The sequence below is a fragment of the Miniopterus schreibersii genome, assembly GCF_964146895.1.
Source record: "Miniopterus schreibersii genome assembly, chromosome: 11".
In the NCBI taxonomy this organism is placed as follows: Eukaryota; Metazoa; Chordata; class Mammalia; order Chiroptera; family Miniopteridae; genus Miniopterus; species Miniopterus schreibersii.
In genome coordinates this window covers 54,812,724-54,837,156 of record NC_138111.1, presented here as the reverse complement: position 1 = coordinate 54,837,156, position 24,433 = coordinate 54,812,724, and the positions used below count along the sequence as shown (strand labels likewise).

The window sequence follows — 24,433 nt, the reverse complement described above, 5'->3', positions numbered from 1 at the left end:
GATGGGTGCAGGGCCTACTGAGCAGAAGGCACTCTGTGTGCTGTTTCAGTGTGAACAGTGCTTTCTCTGTAGTAGCCTTCCCCCAAGAGCCGCTGTTCAGTTATCCCCTGTGCGCACCAGCCAACCGACTATAGGTGAGCTGGAGGCTGGTTTCATCCGGCAGTCGGCCAGCAGCGCCTGGCTGTCTCAGGGCCAGGAGGAAGCCCTTAGGCTGAATATGTGTACACACCCATGCACCCCTCTAAAAATACCCAACTCTAGCCCTAGCTCACAATTCTTGGGAAGCCCGATTCAATGCCCTCTGCTCAGGTGTGGGCCCAGAGACTGCCCTCTGCACCCAGTGCCCTATAGGGAATCTGCGGAAGGCTCTTTGGGATTGGAACCTACTGTTTTCGCATGGGGTGATGTTGCAGCGCTGCCAGTTGGCGGGCCGGGGCCCCCAGGAGCACAGGTGCTCGGGCACTGCCTTGTTGGTGAGGGCGTGCACACATTCCACACGCCGGGATTGGAAGCCGTAGTTGCCGCAGGTCGCTGTGCACACGGTCCACAGGCTGACCCTCCAGTGTACGCTGCAGGCTTCTGACCAGCAGTTCTGGGTGCTCACGGGCCTGCAGGAGGAAGGTGGCAGGGTTAGGGTCTGCCTCTGTGGGGACCGGAGCCAGACTGGGTGTGTGTGGGGCATATGTGAAAACAATGCTGCAAACCCAAGAATGCTGGGCAACTCATGACCTTCCAGTGCTACCCGATCTGGGTTCTGATCTCTGCTCTGTTACCAAATGGCTATAAGATCTCAGGAGGCCACTTCCTCTAACTGGGACTCCGACTGCTCATCTCTACAATGTCTACCTCACTGTAGGATCTGACAATGAGCTCTACCTGGGATGTGGTTGGCAGAGGCAGACCCTGGATGCAGTCTCAGGGGCTGGGGCCTTACATGGGGGTGGTGAGCCCTCACCCCAGGGGGACACTTACAAGGAGGTATGACGGGAAATGGAGGCTAGACAGAGACGATAGGCAGAGACCCAGGGACAAAGGCCCTTACATCAGCATAACTTCTAGAGGAGTTCAATAAGAGAGTGGGGGGATGCTGAAGCCCTTAAGATATGGTAGCCACTTTGTGGACCTCACCTCATGCCCACCTGGGGCTAGTCAGGTCTCTTGTGGTATCAGGTTTTCCTCAGAGGAACCTACGCACTCATCTCCAAGGAAAGAGAGCCCAGCCTGGCCCATTCCTCAAGTACAAGACCATCACTGAGCCTTCTACCTCTGGGGAGGCCAGGGCCTACGGACAACTGAGGTGAAAGGGCAGGGCATTTGACCCCTGGGACTGGGGGAGATTGGAGGAGAAACATTCATTCGCCACAATCTTTCTGTGCTATTGACACGGGCTGGGGTAGGAGGTCCATGGTTTTCTCTTACCTTGGAAGGGCACTGCACTGCTCTGACGGTAAGGTGATGCCATCCAGCGTCTGGCAGAAGACCTGTCTGTGTTGCACAGCGAGGTGAGGCCCAACGCAAGGCCCATTGCACTGGGAAGCAGAAAAAGGTGACATATATATAGAACATTAGCCAAGTCAAGGGGAGGCTACAGTACTCAGGCTGCATGGGACACAAGTGCAGGGGCTCGTCTGAGGCTTTCGGTTCATTCATCTTGCCCCTCTTTGGGCCAACTAAAGGATGTTCACTGGCATGTTTTCTTTGCACTACAGTGGAACGGTTAGCTTTCCTGAGGTCTGTGAGCATTCTGCCAGCAAATGCCTAATGGTAGTTGTAGAGCCAATCAGAGAATGTCCACCCCTCCCAGATTAAACATGTGAAAGATTTCTTGGCATAATGTGCCAGGAAGGTAAAGACCTCTAAAGGAGCCCCTCAGTCCCTCCTTTACTCCAGAGAGTAATTTGGTTTATTGTTTTCTTGCTAAATTCATCCAAGTAACTACGTCCATCACTTCTTTCCTTCCTTCGGCTTCATTTTTTCGAGGTTAAACCCAGGATGGCTGAACAAAAGCAGACTTAGGTATGTATAGTTAGTCCCTGCTTATATTCTCTTGATATGTGCTCATGGAGATTGTTAAGCTTTTCCTAGAGTTGGCAGAGCCAGAGTCTGTCACAACAAATACCCTTAACAACAGTGTCTGTAAAATATAAAAGCAGCTCGCCCTTAGCTGACATCTGTTACTTGAGTAAGAGGACAGATATCCCTTGGAGGTCACTTTAGAACAAAAGTCCTTAACTTGGGGGCCTTTGGACTTCGTAGGGGACCCCAGAGGAGCTGTTAACCCTTAAAATTATAAGCAGAAATCTTATGTCTATTGACATTTTTCTAGCAAGAGGCTCAAGCTTTTATCAGATGCTCAAAGGATTTCAAAGGTTAAAAACCACTAAAGGAAAGGATTTAAGGTAAAGGTAGTCTCGTAGGTCAGGCAACCATGCCCAAAGCCAGTTACTGCTCCTCCTGCTATAGCCCAGTATACCAGAGTCTCATTAACCAAGTCTCATCTGCTTGACCAAGTGATGCTAGAAGGTGTGAGCTCAGAGCATAAAGAGATGGGCTCTGAAGGGTCCAGTGTGATACTCTCGTTCACAGAGACCCAGCAGGGTTAGGTAAAAATGCCCTTTGCCACCAACAACTGGGAGTTTTAAAAAAATGTGATAAAATATATACATAATTTGTTAAAATGTATGATAATAACTATTTTTATATGTACAATTCAGTGGCATGAAGTACATTCATGTTGTAGTACACCATCAACACTATCATCTCTAGAACTTCCTCGTCACCCCTAACTAAACCCTGTACCCCTTAAACACTAGCTCCCAAACGCCCTTCTCCAAGTCCCCGGTAACCACTATTCCACTTTGTTTCTATGACTTAATTACTCAAGGTACCTCATTTAAGTGGAATCATACAGTGCTTGCCCTTTTGTGTCTGGCTTCTTTCATTTAAATTAAGTTTTCACGGTTCATCCATGCTTTAGCATATACAGAATTTCTTATTTTCAAGGCAGGTGATAGACCATTGTAAGTATATACCGCATTCTGTTTATCCTTCTGTTAGTGGACATGTGGGTGGTTTTCACTTTTTGGCTATTGTGAATAATGCTATAATGAATATTAGTGTACAAATATCTGTTAAAATCCCTGCTTTCCTTTTTCCTGAGCATACAGCCAGAAGTCGAACTGCTGGACCATAAGGTAATTCTGTTTAATTTTTTGAGAACCTCCATACTATTTGCTACAGCAGTTGTGCTATTTCATATTTCTGCTAACAGTGTATAGGGTTCCAGTTTCTCCACATATTGGTCAACATATTTTTTGATAATAACAATCCTAATGAATGATAAGTTGTATCTCATTGTGGTTTTGATTTGCATTTCCCTAATTACTAGTGATGTTTAACATCTTTTCATTTGTGTACTGGCCATTTGTACATATTCTTTAGAGAAATGACCATTCAAGTCTTTGTGCTGCGTTGGAGTTCTCATCTGTATATTCAGGATATTAGTCCTTTATCAGATTTATGATTTACAAATAGAATTGACCCTGGAACAACACAAGTTTGAACTGTGCCAGTACATTTATATCAGTATTTTTTTCCAATAAATACCTGCACTGTTTTTGATCAGTGGGGGCCAACTGTATGGATTGATCTGCGCCATTTTATATAGGGGACTGGAACATCTGCAGATTTTGGTATCTGAGGTGGGGTCTTGGAATTAATGCACTGTGGGTACCAAGGGACTACTTCAGTTTTTGGGGAGTCAAAAGCTATAAACAGATTTTTGACGGTGTGGGGAGTGGGCGCCCCTAACCCTGGCATTTTTCAAGAATCAACTGAATTTCCTCCCATTCTGTGTTGCCTTTTTTACTCTGTTGATAGCGTCCTTTGATAAAGAAAAGCTTTTAAATTTGATGATATCTAGTTTATCTTTTTTTCTGTTGCCTTTGCTTTTAGTGCGAAATCTGTTGTTATGAAGCTTCTCCCCTACCTGTTTTCTTGTAAGAGTTTTATATTTCTCTCACATTTAAGTCTTTGATTCATTTTGTGTTAATTTCTGTATATGGTGTAAGGTAAGGATCCAACTTCATTCTCTTGCATGTAGATAATTTTTCCAGCACCATTTGTTGAAAAGACTGTCTTTTCCCCCATTGAATGATCTTGGCACATTTCATTTGACCATATATGCAAGAGTTTATTTCTGGGCACTCTACTCTGTGCGGTCCGTTGGTCTGTCTGTTCATATGCCAGTGCTACATTGCTTTGATTACTGTAACTTTACATGGTAAGTTTTGAAATCAGGAAGTGTGAGACCTTCAACTTTGTTCTGCTTTTTAAAGATTGTTTTGGCCACTTGGGATCCTTTAGGATTCTTTCTATTTCTGCAAATAAAGTCATTGGGATTTTGATAGGAATTGAATTAAATCTGTAGATCAGTTTGAGCAGTATTGCTATCTTAACATTGTCTTCCAATCCATGAACACAAGATGTCTTTTCATTTGTGTCTTTAGTTTCTTTTATTGATGTTTTACGATTTTCAGTGTACAAGTCTTTTGCCTCGGTTAAGTTTATTCCTAAGTACTTATTATTTTTGGTGCTATTATAAATTGAATTATTATTTGTGTATAAAATGCTACTGATTTTTATGATTTTGTATCTTGCAGCTTTGTTGGATTTTATTAGCTCTAAAATTCTGTTACTAGGCTATTTTTGGGCTATTATATATGAGATCATGTCATCTGTGAACTAAGATAATTTTACTTCTTCCTACCAACTTGGATGGCTTGACTTTTCTTTTTCTTGCCTAACGCTCTGAGCCCCTCCCACTATGTTGAATGGAGGCAGCAGCAATCATATCCCTGTCTTGGTCATCTCGGGAAAAGTTTTCCATCTTCACCACTGAGTATGTTGTTGGCTGTGGGATTTCATATATGGTCTTTACTATTTTAAGGTGATTCCTATGTTGAACCGTTCTTACGTTCCAAGAATAAATCCTACTTGTTCAGGATCTATAATCCTTTTAATATGCTGCTAAATTTGGTTTGGTTGTATTTTGCTGAGGATTTCTGCATCAGTAATTAGAAGGGAATACTGGTTGTTAGTTTTCTTTGCCTGTACTTTCTGGCTGGCTTTGGTATCAGGGTAATGCTGGACTTACAGAATGAGCAAGTATTAGGGTCCACTCCCCTTCAATTTTTAGGAAGAGTTTGAGAAGAATTGGGGAGAATTCATAAGTGAGGCCATCTGACCCAGGGCTTTTCTTTGTTGAGAGGTCTTTGATTACTGATTCAATCTCTTTACTAGTCATAGGTCTATTCATATTTTTATTTTTTCACAATTTAGTTTTGGTGGGTTATGTGATTCTAGGAATTTGTCCATTAATCTAGGGTTTCTAATTTATTGGTGTATAATTGGTCACAGTACTCTCATATAATCTTTTTTTAAAATTTCTGTAAAATCAATGTTACCACTTTCATTTCAGATTTTTAATAATGTCTTTTTTTAGTCAATGCAGCTAAAAGTTGCTCTATTTAGGCTGTAGATTTGAGATCTTTCTTTCTTAATGTAGGTATTTACAACTGTAAATTTTCTTCTTAGCACTGCTTTCTCTGCACCCCATGCTTTCACTTGTCTTAAGATATTTTCTAATTTCCCTTGTGACTTCTTTGACCCATTAGTTGTTTAAGAGTATGTTGTTTATTTTCTATATATTTGTAAATTTTCCTGTTTCCCTTCTGCTACTAAATTCTAGTTTCATTCTTTTATTTAGACTTGTTTTGTAGCCTAACATGTAGTCTGTCCTGGGAATGTTTAATGTACACTTGAGAAAAATGTGTCCCTGTTGTTGTTAGGTAGAGTGTTTTGTATATGACTGTTAGGTTTAACTGTTCCATAGTGTTGTTACCTTGATCTTCTGTTTGGTGGTTCTATCCATGATTGAAAGTGGGGTATTTAAGTGTCCAACTACTGTAAAACTGTATTTCTCTTTAGTTCCTTCAATGTTTGAGTTATGTATTTTAGAGCTTTGCTGTTTATGTATATGTTAATAATTGTTGTAACTTCTTGATATAATGAAACTGTTATCAAGATGTAATTTCCTTCTTTGTCTCTTGTAACAATTGTGACTTAAAATTTGTCTGATATTAACATAGCCAGGCCAGCTCTCTTTTGGTTACTATTTTGCATGGAGTATTCTTTTCCATCTTTTGGTCTTTAGATTTAGAGTGACTCTCATAGATAGCTTAGAATTGGAGTTTTTAAACTCTTATGCCAACCTCTGCCTTTTGATTGGGGAGTTTTTCCCCCATTTACATTTAATTACTGATAAGACTTATGGATGTCTTATGGCTTTCCCCCTCTATTCCATCCATTACTGCCTTCTTTTGTGTATAGATACAGTACTTAATTTGTGGTTACCATTGGGATTACATATAACATACTAAAATTATAGTAACCTGCCTGCTTAAAGTTGCTGTTGAACCCCTCTAGTGAAATTTTCAACACAGATGTTGTATTTTCAGTTCCAAAATTTCTGTTGATATACAATATTATATTAGTTTCAGGTGTACAACATAGTGATTCAACGTTTATAGTCCTTATGTTATCACCAGAAGAAGTCATTAAAGTATTGATTATTTCCACTATGCTGTATGCTACATCCCTATGACTTAGTTTTTTTTTTTTGTGTGTGTGTTTTTGTTTTTAAATAACTGGAGGTGTGTACCTTTTATCCCGCACGCCCTCCCCTCTGGCAACCATCAGTTTGCTCTCTGTATCTAGGGCTTTGCTTTTTAAGATCCCACATATAAGTGACATTGCATGGTATTTCTTGTTGAATTATTTCACTTAGCATAATGCCCTTTAGGTCCATCCATGTTGCAAATGGCAAGATTTTTTTTTTTTTATGACTGAGTAATATACATATAATCTTCCATTCATCTGTTGATGAACACCCAGGTTTCTTCCATTTTGGTTATTGTAAATAATGCTGCAGTGAACATAGGAGTGCATATTACTTTTTGAATTAGTGTTTTTATTTGTTTTTTCCCCCAGATAAATACCCTGAAGTAGAATTGCTGAGTCCTGCGGTCATGCTATTTTTTTGAGGAACAGCAGAAGTGTCCCCTTTTCTCCACATCCTCACCAACACAGGTTACCTGACTTTTTGGTAACAGTCATTCTTACAGGTGTGAGGTTCTCAGTGTGGTTTTGCATATTGCAAATAGGGTCTTCTCTGCTCCCTACAGATTAAAGGAGGGAAATGCGCTGCTGATCAGCAAATCTGTCACCTAGAATGGGTTTCTCGTTCACTTTCCAATTCAATTACTATACTGTCATGAAATAATCTTTTCGAAGTGTAACTCTGATCATGACATTTCAGTTTAAAAATCTTTCTCGGTGCCCTCCTACCTCACCCTCAGCCAAGTGGCATTAATAATAAAATCCAGACTCCGCATGATCTGGCACCTGTTTTCCAGCCACGTTTCTACCTCTCTCTGAATTCTCTCACAAGCATTCTGGGGCTGCTGTTGCCTTTGTCCCTTCTCCCTACCCAAGACAGTGGCCTCCTAAATGTATGTTGTGTTAAAAGGAGAAAGTTAAATTATTACATGAATGAAGACATTGTTCAAGCTGAGAAAGTGGTCTTAGGTCTACTTAGACTAACATAAGCATGGTTTTCATAGACTTCAAAGAGGTAGGCTGATGAAGGAACAGATATTTGCATGACATTCCATAGGATTTTCTCGTCAGAAACTATTACTGTTCTCATTCTCACAGGAGCGGAATGTAGAAGACTGGGGGCCAGCTATAGTTTGTGGCGCATCCCAGCAATCCTACCAATAGGAAAGTATCCACAGGATTGTGAGAGCAGACAATTCCCTGTAATTCCTCAAGCCTTGCTACTATTTAAAATATGATTCTTGGACCAGTAGCATTGGCATCACCTGAGAGCTCTTGAAAATTCAGAACAGATGAAAACAAGGGATACCTGAGGGGACTTATGAGACAACGTCAAGCAAGCAGACCAACAATCACAGAAGAGAGAAGGGGCTGAAAATGTCCCTAACCCGGGGAAGGAAACAGACGCCTAGGGAATTCCAAGGTGAAACCATAGAGACTGTACTAAGATACATTTTTAATTAAAATTCCAAAAGTTAAAAGCAACTATGTCCACGTGTCTTTCTCTTGTTTAAAGATTTTCTACAGGACCCCCCCCCCCCCCACACACACCTTAATACCATCAGCATTCAGGATTGAAGGAGAAAGTTTTCCACACAAGCAAAATTTAAAGGAGTTTATCATTGTTAAATCAGCCTTATAAGAAATGTTAAAGGAACTTTTTTAAGGGGAAAGGAAAGGGTGCTAATTAGTAATAAAAGTATAAATGTCACAGGTAAATAAATAGAAAAGGTTGTGGATTAGTAATAAAGCTAGTATGAAGGTTAAAAGTAGTAAAAATAACTATGACTACAGTAATTTAGTTAAAATGAGACAGGACATGTGGAATAGGGAAACAGATAGCTGAACAAATGAAGAGGAATTTACAGCAGATACAGAAGGTCACCTCCCTAGAAATAACATTTAGACCTCAGTTGTATTTTAGCTCCAGACCCAGAAAAGACACAAAACCAGGTGAGCAACACCAGGACCAGCTGTGATGACTGATGACCCTGACGCAGCACACCTAGAAAACTGATTAATATTCTGCTAAAACCCTCAAGACAAGGGACCTAGCATGTGCTCTACCTCTGGGAAGCACCCCCCCAACCCCACCATTCCCTTTCCCCACTTCTTCCTGTACAGGCATGTGTCTTCTAAACTCTTAAGGGAGCCCAAGAGACTTGCAACCAGGGCAGCGGCAGCTCATCATAGGTTAGTCCCTTGAACTTAACCCAAGGCCCCCCAGCTTCTCCTGTTGCTTCCTCTATGCTAAGCCCTTTCTTGTCAAGGACTCATACACTATCAGCTGGCCCTAGGCAGACCCACAAAGGGCCAGGTTCCCTTTCTGGTGGTAAAAAGATGTTAAATATGTGTCTGTTGATTGCATTCTAAAATTCTAACTTGTTATCAACTTAAAATAGGCTGTTATAAATATGTTGTTATATGTAAGTCTCATGGTAACCACAAATAAAAACCTATAATAGATACACAAACTAAAAGAAAATAATCTAAGCATGCCACTATATAATCAAACTACAAAACAGAATACAATGAAAACAATGGCAATAAGTACATACTTATCAATAATTCCTTTACATGTAAATGAGCTAAAAATTCTCCACTCAAAAGACAGTGGTGGAATGGATATGGTGCCTACAGGAGACTCACTTCAGAATGAAAGTGAAAGGATGGAAAAGTATTTCATGCAAATAGAACCAAAAAAAGCGAGTTCCTATCCCTATATCAGAGAAAATACTTTAAAACACAGACTATAATATGAGACAAAGAGGTTCATTACATGATAAAAGGGTCAGTATAAAACATTTATAAATATTTATGCACCTAATATAAGAGCACCTAAATATAGCAAATTTTAACAGACCCAAAGGGAGAGAAGGACAGCATTATATTAACACCAAGGGAATGTAATATCTATCCATTGATGTAAGTAGGGTGAGACAGAAAATCAATTAGGATGGATTGGCCTTAAATGACACATTAGACCAGATGGGCTTACCAAAATATATACAAAACAGCCATCCAAAAAGCAACAGCATACACATTCTTCTCAATAAATCATGGGAGGCCACAAAAGAAGTTGTAATAAATTTAAGACTGAAATTGTATCAAGCATCTTTTCTGACCACAATGGTATGAAACTAGAAATCAATTACAAGAAAACTGGAAAAATCACAAATATGTGGAGATGGGTCAAAATAGAAGTCAGAGAAAAAAAATGAGGAAAACAGAAATACAACCTAATAAAACTTACGGGATATATAAGAACTTCTAAGAGGAAAGTCCACAGCATAAAGAAACAAGAAAAATCTCAACCTAACTTTACATCCTAGTGAACTATAAAAAGAACAAATGAAGCCCAAAGTTAGTGTAAGGAAGGAAATAAAGATCAGAGCAGAAATGCATGAAACGGAGACTAAAAAAATTAAGAGCTAGCTCTTTGAAGAGAAACAAAATTGACATACCTTTAGCTAGACTCACAAAGAAAGAACTCAAAATCAGAAATGAAAGAAATGTTACAACTGATACAAAGGATCATAAGAAACTATGTGCAATTATATGCCAATAAATTGGAAAATTTAGAAGAAATGGATAAATTCCTAGAAACGTATCTAGACTGAATCATGAAGAGAAAATCTGAACAGACTGATTACTAGTAAGGAGACTGAATCAGTAATTCTAAACCTCTCAACAAACAAAAGTATATAACCAGATGGCTTCACGGGGGAATTCTACCACCAAATATTTTAAAAGAATTAATACCAATCCTCCTCAAACACTTCCAAACTCATTTTACCAGGCCAGCATTACCCTGATACCAAAACCAGACAAAGACACCACAAAAAAAGAAAGTTTATGGGCCAATATCCCCAAAGAATATAGATGTAAATATCCTCAACAAAATATTAGCAAACCAAATTCAACAATACATTAAAAAGATCATACATCATGACCAAGGGGAGTTATTCCAGGGATGCAAGGATGGTTTAACATCCTCATATGATCATATTAATGGATGCAGAAAAAGTATTTGACAAAATTCAACATTTATGATAAAAAACCTCAACAAAGTGGGTGTAGAGGGAACATACCTGAACATAATAAAGGCCATATATGACAAGCCCACAGCTAACATCATACTCGAGAGTGAAAAGCTGAAAGCTTTTCCTGTAAGATCAGGAACAAGACAAGGATGCCCACTCCCACCACTTATAATTGCATAAAAAAATATACCTAGGAATAAATTTAAAGAAGTGTGTACTGAAAACTACAGGACAATAATAAAAGAAATGGAAGAAAACACAGATAAATGGAAAGATACTACATGCTCATGTATTTGAAGAATTAATATTGTTAAAATACACTATTACAAAGCAATCTACATAACATCCCTATCAAAATTCCAATGCCACTTTTCAAAGAAATAGAACAAACAATCCTAGAATTTGTATGGAACTAAAAAAGACACAAATAGCCAAAGCAATCTTGAAAAAGAAAAAAAAAAGCTGGAGCAATCACACTCTCCAATTTCAAATTATATTACAAAGCTATAGTAATCAACAAAGTATGGTGCTGGTATAAAAACAGACACATACTAGAGTCCAGAAATAAACCCACACAAATACGGTCAATTTATTTACAACAAATGAGCCAAGAATATACAATGGGGAAATGACAGCCTCTTCAATAAGTGGTGCTAGGACAACTGGACAGCCACATGCAAAAGCATGGAACTGACCACTACCTTACATAAGACAAAAATTAACTCAAAATGGGTAAAAGACTTTAACATAAGGCTGGAAACCATAAAACTCCTAGAAGAAAACACAGGCGCTATCTCCTTAACATCAGTCTTAGCAATAATTTTTTTAAACTGACACCAAAAGCAAAGGCAACAGAAGGAAAAATAAACAAGGCAGAGTACATAAAACTAAAAAGCTTCTGCACAGCAAAGGAAACCATCAAAAACCAAAAATGCAACCTATTTAATAGGGGAAAATACTTGCAAATCCTATATATGATAAGGGGTTAATATACAAAATACATAAGAAAACTCATACAACTCAATAGCAAAGAACCCCAAAAATCCAATTTAAAAAGGGGTAGAGGATCTGAATAGATATTTCTTCGAAAGAAGAATTACAGATGGCCAACAGGTAAATGAAATGGTGCTCACCAATAATCAGGGAAATGAAATCCACAATGAACTATCACCTCACAGCTGGTAGAATGTCTTATAAAAAAGGTACGTGTTGGTGAGGGTGTGGAGAAAAGGGAGCCCTTTCCACAGTTTGTGGGAATGTAAACTGGTGCAGCCACTACAGAGAGCAGTATTAAGGTTTCTCAAAAAATTAAAAATAGAACTACTCTCTGATCCAGCAGTTCCACTTCTGGATATTTATCTGGAAAAACTGAAAACACTAAACTCAAAAAGATACATGCACTCCCATATTCACTGCTGCGTAATTTACAGTAGCCCGAGATACGGAGACAAGCTAAGTGTCGATCACTGGATTAATGGATAAAGAAAGTGACACATACACACCCAGGACTATTACTCAGCATAAAATAAAGACATCTTGCCATTTACAACAACACATATGGACCTTGCGGGAATTATGCTAAGTGAAATAAGCCAGAGGAAGAAAGACAAATAGTGTATGATCTCACTTATATGGGGAATCTAAAAAAACCCAAAAAACCCCCCGAAACCCTCAAAAAATAGATTGGTGGTTTCCAGAGGTGGGGGTGAGCGTAGGCAAAATCAGTGAAGGGGGCCAAAAGTTATAAACTTCCAGTAAGAAAATAAATAAAGTCATAGAGAGGTAATGTACAGCTTGGGGACTATAGTTAATAATACTGTATTGTATATTCGTAATGCATACTGTATGCTTAGAGTAGATCTTAAAAGTTCTCAGAAGAAAAAAATATTCTTTTGTAACTATGTATGGTGACAGATGTTAACTAGGCTTACTGTGGTGATCATTTCACAATGTATACAAATATTGAATCATTATGTTGTACACCTGAAACTAATATAATGTTATTGTCAATTATACCTCAATAAAAAAATCAGCATCCAAAACTTTACTCCAAACCTGCCATATCAGAATTAGCATTTTTAACAAGATTCACAGGTGATTTACATTAAAGCTTGAGACATATTTGCCTAGGGGGTTTTAGAAGAAATAACAGGGTGAGAGTATTGATGGGAAAGACCAATTTTTCTCTTTTAGAAAAAATAATTACTGAGAATGATCAATGTGCACTGTATGTCCCCTTGATTGACCTCAATGATACAATACAGAAATTTCTCCCATGTGTAGCCAGATCTGTTCCCAATTGTAATTTCACAAGCTGCCAATAAGTTAAGGGCCTAAAAGCAGAGCTGCCTTGGGCTGAACGAGAGCTATCAGAAGTGGACTTTTCCAGGTAAGAGAAAGATGATATCCCCCAAGGGTAGGAGCAAGGGGGAGCTCATGCCTCTTTGATTATAAAACACATAACATTAGGTCACTGGAAATAAGTGGGGGTTGGTAGAGGAGCCAAAAAGGAGCCTCTGGCCAAATGTGTTGATTGGTCTGCATTGAGCACTGTCCCGATTCCCCTGGGACACAAATGGCTTATGGGTTACAAGTAAATTCTGTGGCCACATTTCCCTAAATAACATTTGATCTTCATTAGAGATGGCAGAGTGTACTAATTAGATAAGAAATTCCAAGTGAGTGTTCACCAAAGAACATCCCTCAGGGTGGGGATGGAGGGATATGAATGAAGCAATGTGTGGATAGCCAGTTCCAACAAGTTTTGAGTTGCTAACTGCCCCAAAGCATCCAGTCACATTAGTTCATACAGTAACACAAATAATTAAGAGCCTTGTGTTTATTTTGGGTTGTCCCAGATGGCCAAGCTTAGTGGTATGGTTCAGACAACAACCAATCAAACTATGCCTGACCAATCAGAATGATCATCCTACCAAGTAGCCCCATCTTCCAACAAACCACATTAGTTACCACACAACTGGTGGGTACCAGCTGATTATCAGTCCTGGAAGACAGCTCTCAGATGCTCAATAGGCCTCCAAACAGGTTTTGAACACAGTACACACATTCTAAACATTCTACCAGGTTGAAGATAGTGGCATAAGGGGACACTAAGCTTGCTCCCTCCCACTCCCTCCCAAGAACACATCACATGCACACCTATATTTAGAGCAGTTCCCCCTAAGAGCCAACTCTGAGCCAACTGAACAGCTTCTGTAAGCAAGAGAGACTGTATAGAGAAGTATGGGGAACTGTGAGAGTTCTCCGGAAGCTGAGGGAACACCTCAGGACCAGAGGAACTGCTGAGCACCATTGTTTGTTTCCCCTGCACATGGATGATGGGAAGGACCTCTAGCCAGGTTCTCTGGCAGTCATGCGGGGTGCTACAGTGTGTCCACAGTCACCCCTCCTGGAGCTAGATCAGCAGAAACAGGAGGGCGCCACAGCATGCATACAAGAGGCCCCTCGAATCCAGAGACTGATCCAGCAGGTACAGCAGAGTGATGCTTCATGCACCCTCTGGGCTGCACATGCACACAGGACTACCCTTCCCCTAGAGAGTGCAGAGCTAGAAAAATGCCGTGATAACCACTAGCAGGGCTACCCTGTCCAGAGAAAGTGCAAAGATACTGGGGTGCTACTGTGTGTTCACGTGGTGCTGCCCTCCTGGAGAGAATGTGCTGCGGTACCCACGCGCAGGGCCGTCCCATGTGGAGTGAGTGGGGTGCTGCTGCGTGTGCATGCGGGGCTGCCCTGCTGGGAGAGAGCACAGAACTAGCAAAGGATAGATGTGCACACATACAAGCTGCCCCACTCAGAGAAAGGGTGCAGATAGTAGGGCACTTAGAGGTAAGCCCTGCACAGAGCAACCCTGCCCAGACCCTGCTCTGACAACAGACACTTAAAGCAACAGGGCACACTAGGCACTGAGCAGCCCCGTCTACACCAGGCAATGCCACCCAGATTAGAAGGACACGGAAGCACGCACACCAGGCTTCCTAGAGCCCACTCCTCCAGGCCAGGCAACCACCACATGTGCCTGCCCTGACTACAGCTGGCCCAACAAAACTACTTGACACACATCTACAAGGAAACCACTTTTTCACAACTGGGAGAGAGGGCTGTTCCATTCAACTCATAGGAACACATAAAGAAAGTCAAACAAAATGGGGAGATGGAAAAATATGTCCTAAATGAAGGAACTAGAAAAAACTCCAGAGAAACTCCCTAATGAAACGGAGATAAGCAATCTGCCTGATAAGGAAATCAAAGAACCCTGGCAGGTGGCTTGGCTGGAGCATTGTCCCGTACACCAAAATGTTGCGTGTTCGATCCCTGGTTGGGGTGCGTACGGGAGGCAACCTATCAATGTTTCTTTTTCTCTCCCTTTCTCTCTCTCTAAAAATAAAAACAAATCCTAGGCTGAGGATTAAAAAATAATAAAAGGAATTCAAAGAAACAGTCATAAGAATGCTCAACAAACGAGAGCAGAATAGAGGAACTCGGAGAGCATTTCAACGAAGAGAAAATGTAATAAAGAACCAATCAGAGATGAAGAATACAATAATTGAAAGAACACATTAGAAGGAATCGACAGAATATTAGTTAATACAGAAGAATGGATTAGAAGACAGTAGAAATCACCCAATCAGAAAAGGAAAATTAAAAAAAAATTAAAAATGAAGACAGTATAAAAGATCTCTGGGATACATCAAGTGCCCTAACATTCATATTTTAGGAATCCAGACAGAGACGAGAGAGAGAAAGGGGCAGAGGAAATATTCAAAAAAATAATGGCTGAAAAGTTTCCTAATTTGGGGACATGGACAGACATCCAGGTCCAGGAAACACAGAGTTCCAAACAAGATGAACCCAAACAGACCCACACCAAGACATACTGTAATTAAAATGGTAAAAGTAGAGATAAAGAGATCATCTTAAAGGTAGCGAGAATGAAACAAGTCACAAGGGAAAACTCTCAAGGCTATTAGCTGATTTCTCAGAAGTAACTTTATAGGATAGAAGGGAGTGGCAGGAAATATTTAAAGAAAGAACTTTTACCACCTAGAATACTATATCTGGCAAGGTTTTCTTTCAAAATTGAAGGAAAGATAGCTTCCCAGACAAGCAAAAACTAAAGGGGTTCATAACTACTAAACCAGCCTTACAAAAAATGTTAAAGGATCTTTTTTATGCAGAAAAGACCATAACCAGAAATAAGAAAATACAGGAAAGAAAAAAAAACCTCACTGGTAAAGGCACATATACAATAATTACAGTGAATCAACCACTTAAAGAGCTAATTTGAAGGTTAAAATACAATAGCAGCCAAATTAACTGATCTCACATATATGTGGAATCTAATGAACAAAATAAACTGATGAACAAAATAGATCCAGAGACATGGAAGCATGGAGCAGACTGAGGGATCTCAGAGGGAAGGGGGATGGGAAGAGAATTTATGTGCATATATGTGTAACCCATGGACAGACCATAGTGCCATGAAGGTCTGGGCGGGGGTAGGAATGGGGTGGAGTAGGTCAATGGGGCAAAAGGGGGACATCTGTAATGCTTTCAACAATAAAGATAATACAGTAAATAATTGGGATACACAAAACAAGATTTAAACATGATGTACAAAATAAAGACTGGAGGGGTGTGTGTGAGAATGTAGTGCTTTTAGAACGCAATTAAACTTCAATGCCCATAAGCTTCAAACAGACTGTGGTAGGTACAGATGGGTATGTCTGAACCTCACGGTAACCATAAGCCAAACAAAAAATACACTTGGAGAAAGAAAGCCAATCAAAGCCCTAAAGCAAACCGACAAATCTAAAGGAAGGAAATCAAGAGCTGAATAAAGGAACAGAATAAAAATTAACAAAATGGCAGTGAGTGCACACCTATCAATAATTACTTCTAAATGCAAATGGACTAAATGACCCAATCAAAAGACACAGGGTGGCAGAATGAATAGAAAAAATGACCCATACACACTGCCTGCAAGAGACTCACTTCAGATAGAAATGCACACACGGGCTGGCAGCGAAAAGATGGGAAAAGATATTATATGCCAATAGCAATGAAAAGAAAGCTGGGGTAGCAATACTCATACCGGGCCAAATAGATTTTAAAACAAAGAATGTAAACAGAAATGAAGAAAGACATTACATTGTTTAAAGGGGTCAATCCAAGAAGAGGCTGTAACAGTCGAAAATATCTATGCACCCCACACAGGGGCACCCAAGATAAATAAATGGGCATAAAGGCAGAAATTAACAGTAATAAGGTAATACGTAAGGACTTCACTACTCCGCTTACTTCAATGGACAGATCATCCAGACAGAAAATTAATAAGAAAATAACGGCCGTAAGTGCCACATTAGACCAGTTTGACACTTGTGGAGCATTTCATCCTCTAACTGCAGATTATACAGTTTTCTCAGTGCACGTGGAACATACTCCAGGATCACACACTAGGCACTTCCTACTGTTGCAAGCATCAGCACCTTTAGATTTATCTTTCAGATAAAATCCTCTTACCTGGCCCCAGCTGGAGAAGGCCCATTCCACACAGAGCTGTTGGTTACAGGCCTGGGTGTCCACCGGCCTTTTGGCAAGCTGTGTGCACATGTCATTGGACACGGGAGTGGAGATCCCAGAGGCTTTCAGCTTCTGGCAGGTCACCCGGCGGGTCTGGATGCCTCCCCCACAGCTCCGGGTACAGGCGGACCAGGAGGTCACCATCCACCTGCGGACAGGAAAAGGAGTCAGGGCAGCTACGAAGGGTCAGCCTTGGGGAAAGGAACGATGCTGTATGCTTTCAGAAAAAGAGCCCCATACATCCCCAGGCTCTTGCCACACAGCTGATAATTTGGGGGCCATCGCCCTTTTTATAGTAGATATTGCAGTGATAGAGTGAAATGCCCCCCCCCCCCAAAGAAATCTACATTAAATCCCTGGAACCCATGAATGTTACTTTATTTGGACAAAGGATCTTTGTGGATATAATTAGAGATTTTGAGATTATCCTACATTATCTGGATAGGCCTTAAATATCATCACAAGTATCCTTGTAAGAGAAAGGCAGAGGGAGATGCCACACAGAAGGGGAGGAGACAGTGTGACCACAGAGGCAGAAGGTGGAGTGATGTGGCCACAAGCCAAGGGATGCTCAGAGGCATCAGAAGCTGCAAGGGTCAAGGAATAGATTCTCCCCTAGAGCCTTTGGAGGGAATGCAACCCTACTGACACTTTAATTTTAGACTCCTGGGCTTCAAAACTGTGAGAATAAATTTCTGTTTTAAGCCACCATGTTTGTGATAATTTGTTACAGCAGTCACAGGAAACAAATACCCTTTGGAAATTGACTAAAAAGGTACACCTTGAAAGAATATTCTGAAGATCAGTTGCTTTAGCTTGACCCTGGCCCCCAAAGCTGTGAGCTTGCAGAAATAGTCTTGAGCTAGTTCCACTGCACTGTGGTCCTGGTACTTCGGAAAGGCACCCAGTGTGTAGCACAGCAGAGACAATTCCTGGGGAAGTCAGATCCAAACCTGTGTCACTTCCTGACCCAGGAGGTAATCTGGGTTTCACTTAAGCCCACATTTTGTCTGGTAGTACCCACTGTATTTTCTACCTCACCTTAACCCATGTCTCATCTGATTTTGTTTAATCCTCAGGAACATGCAAAATTCCCTCCAGCTTTCTGGAGCTACTTCCCATCTCTGTGAGTCACAGTCCACAGGTCTTCTACCTCTTAGAAGGCTGAAAGTAGTTCTCAGAATGCTAGGTTTCAACTGTGATTTGTACCCTTGGAAGTGCGACTGGCCAAGACAGTGAAAAATGGTTTTTCATAGAGCCCAGATGTCAACTGGGAAACTTTGAAATCCTTGGTCTATATACAAACATGGAGGGGCTCTCTTTGCATGTTTGCACCTTGGGATAATTCTCAAAGAGGAGAGGAAGCGGGGGCAGTTCTCGGGGAAAATCGTTAGAAAAGATGGTGCTTTCCAGCCATTTCACTCAAACTAGAGGGGGGGAGAAAGCATTCTTTGTTTTATTCTCTGAGAAAAAAATTATCTAAATGAAATGGTCCAATCTGGGTCAAAACAGGACAGCCCACAGCTATTCAAAAAAGATGACCAGGGCGGCGCTGTTTTTGTGTATGCAGGCAAGGCTGCTAAAGTGGCCAAGGTGGGGAAACCACACAAAGGTGAACCTGTGGCCACTTCCCAGTTCAGTGGTGCCACATCTGGCTCTCAGCAGAGGCAAGGAGCAGGGGCAGGGAGCAAATTCCTCCTGCGTCTGGATCTGTGATTTATTTAGTTTGGTAGAACTTCCCTGCTCCATTTGCCCTGGAGAGAGAGGACTGCGTGCAGAGCTCCAACCCACAGAAGCAGAGCCACTGAGGAAGCAGGCGCGAGGTGTTTGAAAGCTCCTGGGGGCCCTGAAACCCAAGCAGACACAGCCATTATTTCATTCGCAGACATAAATGAGGCTGATTGACTCTGACCATCACCCCAGCAAATCAGAAAGTCCCTGGCATGTCCAAGACCTCTTCTTCATTTCACACAGCTTGGCAAGGGCAGTCTTCCAGTCTCTTATATCCCTGGTGAATGTCAGGCCTGTGTTTCAATCAACTTTTATTTCCAAATATACATTTCAGCAATTTTTCAGGAGCTGGGGTGAGGGGTTTGAGAGAGGAGAGGTACGGGCTATGTTACAGTTCAGGAAGGGTATAAAAGGACATTAATCATTCCCGTGGAAACCTTCCCGTCAGCAAGTCAAACTGCTGATATTAATGAGTGTGTTTCATATTTCATTGAGTCTCTCCTGGTTTCAGCTGCTCCTTATGACTCAGCTGGCAAAACACAAAGCAGTTGCCTAAGTGGTGTACGAAGTCCTACAGATAGGTAGGTAGTAAAGGGGCATTTCAGGGACCAGCCAAGTCTCCCCAGGCTCAGGGAGCCAGGCTGGTGCCAACTCTGAGCCCGTCCATCCATTATCCCTGCAGCTACCGACTGAAGCTGTGGTGGGCATGTTCAGTGGGACTCACGGCTCCTCAAAGCTCAGGAAGATGTGAGAGGCAGACTATGGGGGTCATTCTGGGCTCTGTAAGGGACCCTGATGCAGAAAGTATATGTCCAACATTGAGGCAGCTATAGGAAATGGAGACATTTCAACGTAGAGGATGCCACCCTTTGTGGAAAAGAGAATAAGGTTCCTTCAATGAACTGAAGTACTGATGAGCACAGGTATTTAAAGTTAGAAGGGAAGGGTCAGGATAGAGGCCAGTGATCCCCACCCCTCGGCACTCCAGCTGCACACAGGTTTCTTCTTCAGCCAGCCAGGTTCTCACTGCAGGATGGCAGCCCTCTCTTGCCAGCGCCTGGGATGGGCCTGCTCCCTGAACAGAGCCTTTCAGGCACTGGGGACGTCCGGGAAAGCCCTTCACTTGCTGAGAGCTGAGGGAACAAACAGGGCTGAGGGTGAGGGTCATCCTGAGGGACATTTTCTGCATGGTGCAGAGTCCTGACAAACCCAGGCCTATGGGAAAGCACAGCTCCTTGGAGGGTGGGCCCCCTCACCTGCACTCAAAGTCTCCCCCTGCATCATGCTAGACCAGGAAGGGCTGGTCACCAATGTGGCTCAAAGTCAGGCTCCTTATTGGGGCTTGGGGAGGCCCGAGCCAGCCTCTGCCACACTCACCGAGAAGGACAGTCTCTCCGGTTGCAGGGGACAGGATGCACAGCTGGGCGGACCTTCCCTACACAGTGAGCGGGGTTGACCTCTGTGCTGTTCAGGAGACACCTCAGGCGGGGCTGCTGAACACCCCTGTTACCACAGGAAGCCGAGCAGGTTGCCAGCCTGTCCACAGACCACCAGTAATCTGTCACAGGAAGAGGGGCAGAGGTAAAAAGCAGATAGCATCACTGCCTGTGCCCTATATTCCTTCTGAGCAGGGGGAGGGGGTGGGCGCTATGAACGACACTCTGCCCCTCCGTGGGCTCTATTCCAAGTGCATCTAGACAAGTTATGAGGTCTCCAGAGCCCTCAGTTGGCTCACCCATAAAATGAGCACAATAGCCCTTACATCAAGTTCCCATGAGGCCTGGATATAACGAGGGTAAAGAGCCTCGTTCAGTGCCTGGCACACAGAGAGTACTCAACCAGAGGCTGTACCTCTTAGTATTTTTAAACATACTTCCTAAAGTACTCCTTCTTTTGACGGGCTCCCCAAAAAGTGACTTTATTTTTCAATAAGAGATATAAAAATATCAGAGATACTTAACAATCATATTTAAAAGTGCAGATTCAAGTTAGACTTTGAAGATGCTACAAAAAACCAGCCTATCCAGAGTCTTCAATTATGTGAGACACTGATGTCAGTGAGAAAGGCATTTTCTCTGCATTTTTCTATTTGGGGGGCTGGGCCTCACTGGTAGGAAAGCTGTTAAAATAACTGTGGGTCAGTAAACTGCGAGTGCTTATTTTCAGAGTTGTGTGTTACAAATCTTGCAGGTAGGCTCTGGTTTTCAGCAGAGAATGCCTGGCTGACAAGAAAATGCAATATTTACTTTCTTGTCCAGAAAGCCAGATGGCAGGGGAGGATGTTTAAGGGAAAAACCTACGTGCTCAGAGGTCTCCCTGTTTATGGGCCATATTGGCACAGAAGCCTGTCCCTTCTCACAGAATTCTCCATTTAGAATATAGTAAAATTTTTCTTTCCCTAAAAGTGTCACATGTAGGCCACAGGTACAATGGCCTATGAAAAACTCAAAAGCCTCATTTAGTTTCTATAACAAGGCTAGTTTTGGCTCTTCTCCCACTGGTTTGGGCTTATTCATAACTTTCTGGGTACAGCAAATGCCAGGCCCTGCCCAAGGGCTTTCCGACCCACTGGTGTTCCTGGAAGTTGAATGCACTAGCCACACAGGCTTCTCAGGCTGGTCTGTGACAGGGACGCAGGAAGCAAGCCTGGAGAGCACTCAGTGTGTGACTGCAGCTGAAGACTCCAGGGTTATGGGCAGGTATCGGGACCAGCCCTGACTCTCCAGGGCAGGAGGCAGTAGCCAAGCGGCTCGGATTATGACTTATTTTGGAACCAAACCAACAGAGATAATTTGCATTTTTCTTAACAGGCTATTTTACATGCACAAGTGTGTGTGTGTTTTCTTTACTAGTTCACCCAGCATAAAGGACACACATTGGACTTTGCTATATGGTGGTGTTCCCTTGGTCCCGAGCAGCAGAAACACTATGAGCTGAAAGGCTCACATATGAAAGCAGCACTGACTTCCCAGGTTCTGCTGCTGTGGGGCCTAGTGGCTCTTCTGAAGGGCCTCATGATGGAAAATGGTTCAGCATCAGTTTTCATGCTTCAGGAACCACCGGAGATCAGAAATCATTTTGTTTACCAGAGAATTAGATTCCCAGGGGGACTCACTTGATTTAGAAATAAGCGCAACACCTGAAGCCCAAAGGGTCTCTTACCCTGGACGATGAGAGAGGCCTTCTGCACGAGCACTCCTGCCTCATTCTGAGCAAGGCAGCTGAACTCCCCTTGAGACTCGCCACTTAGATTTGCAACCTGGAGAATTTGTCCTGCTGCCAAGATATGATGTGTCAATCCTGTGACAGTGGCAACCGACTGACCACCATGGAACCAGGTGATATTGGGGGTAGGGTGGCCTTTGATAGGGCAGCCTAGAAGGAGACCAGAGGAGAGGAGAGGTAAGCCATTGGTAAAGCCAAAAGGGCATATTCCCGACAAGTTGTTTTAGTGTCTAGGTGGCTCTAGAGGCCATGTGTATATATGGTCCTCCCTATAGCATTTTTCTTACGCTTGCCATTCCCAAGCTAACAGAATGTGTTTTTATACTCTGGGATTGTCATAGAGTGACTATTATTCATTCGCTTAAGTAAAAATTCTTGGATTACACAAAATGCCTATTTCTACCTATGTCCCTGTACTGACTTAAAAAAAATAAAGTAATATTCACTCATTGAACATTTTTTTGGACTTAATTAGTTCCTACACCAATTTTATAATGAAAGAAATAATTTCTTCAAATGCAGTAAGTTGGAAAGAAATACATACTATATAGTAATAATTAAGAATCAAACTTTAATTGCTAAAAGTCTAATATCTGCCTTCATTTTACTCTTTATATTATTTTCATGCCAAAAATTTTCAACAGAGACTAGGAAAACAACTTTAAATACTGATCTTATTTCTCTATAAGTCAAGAACCTTGGCTTTCAGACAACTCTTAGCAAGCCTGCATTGGACATGTACAATATTACACTTATTTACATAGTCATTGAACATATTTTGATACATTATAATTCTAAAATATTAAACTGAGCTATATCTACTAAAGGCTTTGTAGCACAGAATTAGTAAAATAAGCCGACTGAGGTTGTGAGAGAAAACCTCATTTCCTCTAATTTCATAGTACTTGCTGAATTTGCTGTTGCATTCTCAGCAACCTGGCTTCCATTGAAATTTACTTGAAAGTTTAAAACACATGATAAATCATTAAAAATTAAAAATACTGGATGCTTTCCTTCAGTTCAGTTAAAAAATCTATTGGTGACTACTGTTCTGGGTAAAGTTAAGACTATCTTTCCTCTTGCAAGGAAACACCCAATGATAGGATAAAAAAGAAAAAAGCACACTAATAAAATTGCAATATAAAGCAGAAAATGATGAGATCTATGAGACACATGGATGGCCACCTGCATGGATGTGTGTGCCTATGGATCTGTAAAGAGAAGGGATTTTCCAGCATTGGCTTGTTTTCTATCCTGGGGTAGCACTGTTAGAATTGGTATAGACTGTAGATTTAACAGAGGAAAGACCCTTAGAGATCATCTAGCCCACTGCCAGAGGAGGCAACTGGGGCTCAGATGTTAATACACCTTCCCAAGATGAAGGAACAGGTCTTCTGCCCTGGCTGGTGCAGCTCAGTTGGTTGAGCTTCAGCCCATGCACAGAGAAGTCACAGGTTTGATTCCTGGTCAGGGCACATGCCCGGGTTGTGGGCTCGATCCCAAGTAGGGGGCATGCAGGAGGCAGCTAATGGATGTCTCTCTCTCTCTAAAAAAAATAAATTAAAAGCATATTAAAAAATAAAAATAAAAATAAAAAAAAGGAACAGGACTTGGATTCCTTGCCTTGTGTACTTGTTCAGCTGGGCACCAGGATTTACCTAGGCACCTTGTTACCTTCATTCTTTGTCTGCTCCCTCCTTTCAGCACCTTGCCCTTTCCTCCCTCCCTCCCTTTCTCTTTCCCCTTCCCTCCCCCCATCCCTCCCTCCCTCCCCCCCTTCCCTCCCTCCCCCCATCCCTCCCTCCCTCCCCCCCTCCTTCCCTCCCTCCCTCCCTCCCTCCCTCCCTCCCTCCCTCCCTTCCTTCCTTGACATTTTCATTGTAATTGTGTAGGTTGGAGGGGTTGAAACAGACTACTTTGAAGAAGGGCCCTGGGAAAATGATGCTAAAATCTGCGTGGGAAGCTCAGTGTGGAATATAGTGTTATAGGATCCAATTCTTCACCCTTCCCCGTATTGACTTACTCTACCATGTAACTTTGCAGCACTCTCCCATGATGGGTGGGCTGTACTTCCCTACCTCCTCCCTGACTTTGGGTTTGACCATGTGACTACTAAGGCCAATAAATTGAATTAAGTGTTACACTAACAATGA

At 41.9% G+C, this 24,433-nt stretch overlaps 1 protein-coding gene across 1 annotated transcript in view; it reads right to left on the bottom strand.

The window, feature by feature from the left end:
• Positions 1-24,433, bottom strand: part of ADAMTSL1 (ADAMTS like 1) — a 368,021-nt gene that overhangs the window by 3,466 nt on the left and 340,122 nt on the right. The window contains exons 24-28 of the mRNA XM_081151642.1: positions 22,218-22,430; positions 20,433-20,613; positions 17,265-17,472; positions 1,420-1,529; positions 388-608 (exon numbers count right to left, since the gene is read on the bottom strand). Coding sequence (XP_081007768.1) covers positions 388-608; positions 1,420-1,529; positions 17,265-17,472; positions 20,433-20,613; positions 22,218-22,430 — 933 coding nt within the window. The remainder of the gene's footprint in view (positions 1-387; positions 609-1,419; positions 1,530-17,264; positions 17,473-20,432; positions 20,614-22,217; positions 22,431-24,433) is intronic.